This window comes from Gavialis gangeticus, unplaced genomic scaffold, assembly GCF_001723915.1.
Source record: "Gavialis gangeticus isolate Ggan-Ray unplaced genomic scaffold, GavGan_comp1, whole genome shotgun sequence".
Lineage (NCBI taxonomy): Eukaryota > Metazoa > Chordata > Crocodylia > Gavialidae > Gavialis > Gavialis gangeticus.
The window spans coordinates 15,037,319-15,039,429 of record NW_017729018.1 but is presented as its reverse complement, the minus strand read 5'-3'; the positions used below and the strand labels follow the sequence as shown (position 1 = coordinate 15,039,429).

At 50.7% G+C, this 2,111-nt stretch overlaps 1 protein-coding gene across 1 annotated transcript in view; it reads right to left on the bottom strand.

Annotated features, from left to right (window-relative positions):
• Positions 1-2,093, bottom strand: part of SLC35E1 (solute carrier family 35 member E1) — a 9,208-nt gene extending 7,115 nt beyond the window's left edge. Inside the window, exons 1-3 of the mRNA XM_019513658.1 lie at positions 1,983-2,093; positions 1,557-1,694; positions 557-682 (exon numbers count right to left, since the gene is read on the bottom strand). Coding sequence (XP_019369203.1) covers positions 557-682; positions 1,557-1,694; positions 1,983-2,042 — 324 coding nt within the window. The 5' untranslated portion in view covers positions 2,043-2,093. The remainder of the gene's footprint in view (positions 1-556; positions 683-1,556; positions 1,695-1,982) is intronic.
• Positions 2,094-2,111: the final 18 nt, after the last annotated feature.

The window sequence follows — 2,111 nt, the reverse complement described above, 5'->3', positions numbered from 1 at the left end:
GCAGCATTAAGGTCCAGGACCAATGAGACACAGTACTCTACAGGGAAAACAAAACGTAAGAGTCAGTTAATACATTCCGTTTCAGGGAAAAGATGAAGAAAACTTCCTGTACAAAAGTAGATGCAGCTCCCAGTAACTGCTGTAATTACCGGTCATCAGCTTTTTGATAGGGAAGACATCCTCACCCCCTCAGTAAAAAGGCTCAACACTACATGCCCTCCCACCCCTTCCCCTGCCGTTCTGAAATTCACTGGCTGTCCATTTCTACAGCTGCCCTCGCCACATATATTTTAAGCTCATCCGGATTTGATTTTCAAGGTTCTGATCTTCTGCTGCTAGTTCCTGAAGTCTGTGCTGCTGTATGACAGATAGCTTCTTTTGTCTGTTGAGACGGCAATGAGTTCTTCCTATACACTTACATTCAGCGCCTGCCTTTTCTCAACTACTTTTTGGCGCGGCTGTCAACAGGTCTGGTCAAGGATTACATGGTGATGCTTACCAAATCTCCTAGGCACTGATAAACTTTTCTCTACTTTAAAGCTTGCTGAAGACTCACCAAGTCATTCTCTACTAGGAAGGAAGAAAGGTCCACCAAAACCCATGTTGGGATCATGAAGAATACAGCATGGCATCCAAGTATATTCAGCAACCGAAGATGATGTATCCGGGAATCTCGTAACACCTGATAAGCAAGACACAAGAAATCATTCTCTGGCCAAGCATTAAGGGCGTTCAAAGTAGAGGCAATTGTTCCAACAAGCAGAGTTCCAAACACTGATAGGAAACAATAAACCATTGCCCACTCAAAAAGCCTAACTCATTTTGTACCAAGGGATTAAGGCTAGGTAGCAGCCTGCCTGGAGGCAAAGACTTGCTACTTGGTTAGTTTAAAAACTGGAAAGGGTTACCAAGTCAGCTGTTCATGCTGTCTACTAGCACCCACCTCTTAAGTGTTAAACGTTCTGTTCAGACTTAAAAAGCCTGCTTTTTCCCCAGAGCAAATTCAAGAAACACGTTCGAGCTCTGAATGACCTGTTCCAGGTTCAGAGCTGTGGCAAGGGTTGGCAAGTGCTGAAGGTGTAGTCTCTCAAATACAATGTTAATCTCAAGGTCCCTGTGAATGCTCATACTGCTGATTAGAGTTAAAGAGCCTTGGGCATGGAAAAGAGATCTCAGCGGTTCTCAGCCTCTTCAGACTTGCAGCCCTGTCTCCAAAAATGCCTGCTCTGAGTTTCCGCTGCATTTTGACTGCAGAAAAACCACCAGACAGGTCTCCTGTTGCACAGAGCTGAGGAAAACCACAACAGATGGGAAGGTTTTGGCACCATAGCTTCCCAGCGGAACTCCCTGAGGGTCTCTTGCGAATCATGCTGGCACATCTAGGAGCGCCAACATGGCAGGAGACCTCCCGTCACCCCTGAAAGGATCTCAAAGCACCCTGGGTGCAGCAGCACCCTGGCTGAGAACAACCGAGCAAAGGGCAGCCTGCGGGTCAGCACGCTGCCAGTGCCACGGGCTGCACTTCCACCCAGCTAAGGGAGCAGGAGAACTGTTACCTTTTTGGAAAAGATGTTCTGAAGCGAGAAGCAAAGTGTAGCAGCTAGAGCACTGATGAGTCCCCACATGTCAAAAGAAAGCTCAGTCACCGTGGCCAGCAGGACACCGCTAATTATAGGGATTAATGATAAATACACCTGAAAGAGGGACAAGGGAGATGAGCTTACACCCTTCGGGCACTTCCAGCTCAACAAGGTCTTGCGCGCTCGCTCGTGTCCGGCGCGTTCGGCCTGCAGAGTGCAGAAAACCAGCTTGTCCTGCGCTCTCAGAGGGCTCCTTTACCATCGGGAGAGCGAACACTCAGCTCCAAGTCTCAGAAAACCGGGGCTGGAAGGGACTCCAGGGTCAGGCGGCCCGGGCAGGGTCTGAACCGCCTCGTCCTGCGGGCGCAGCCTCCCGGCCCCCGCCCGCGGGACGGCCCCTACCTTTGTGGTCTGCTTCTCCTTCATGATGATCCTGGAGAGCAGCACGACCCAGATGGGCATGGTGGCCTTCACTGCAAGCAGAGGGAAGGCGAGGCGGGCGCTGCCGCGACCCGGGCGGGCGGCACGGCC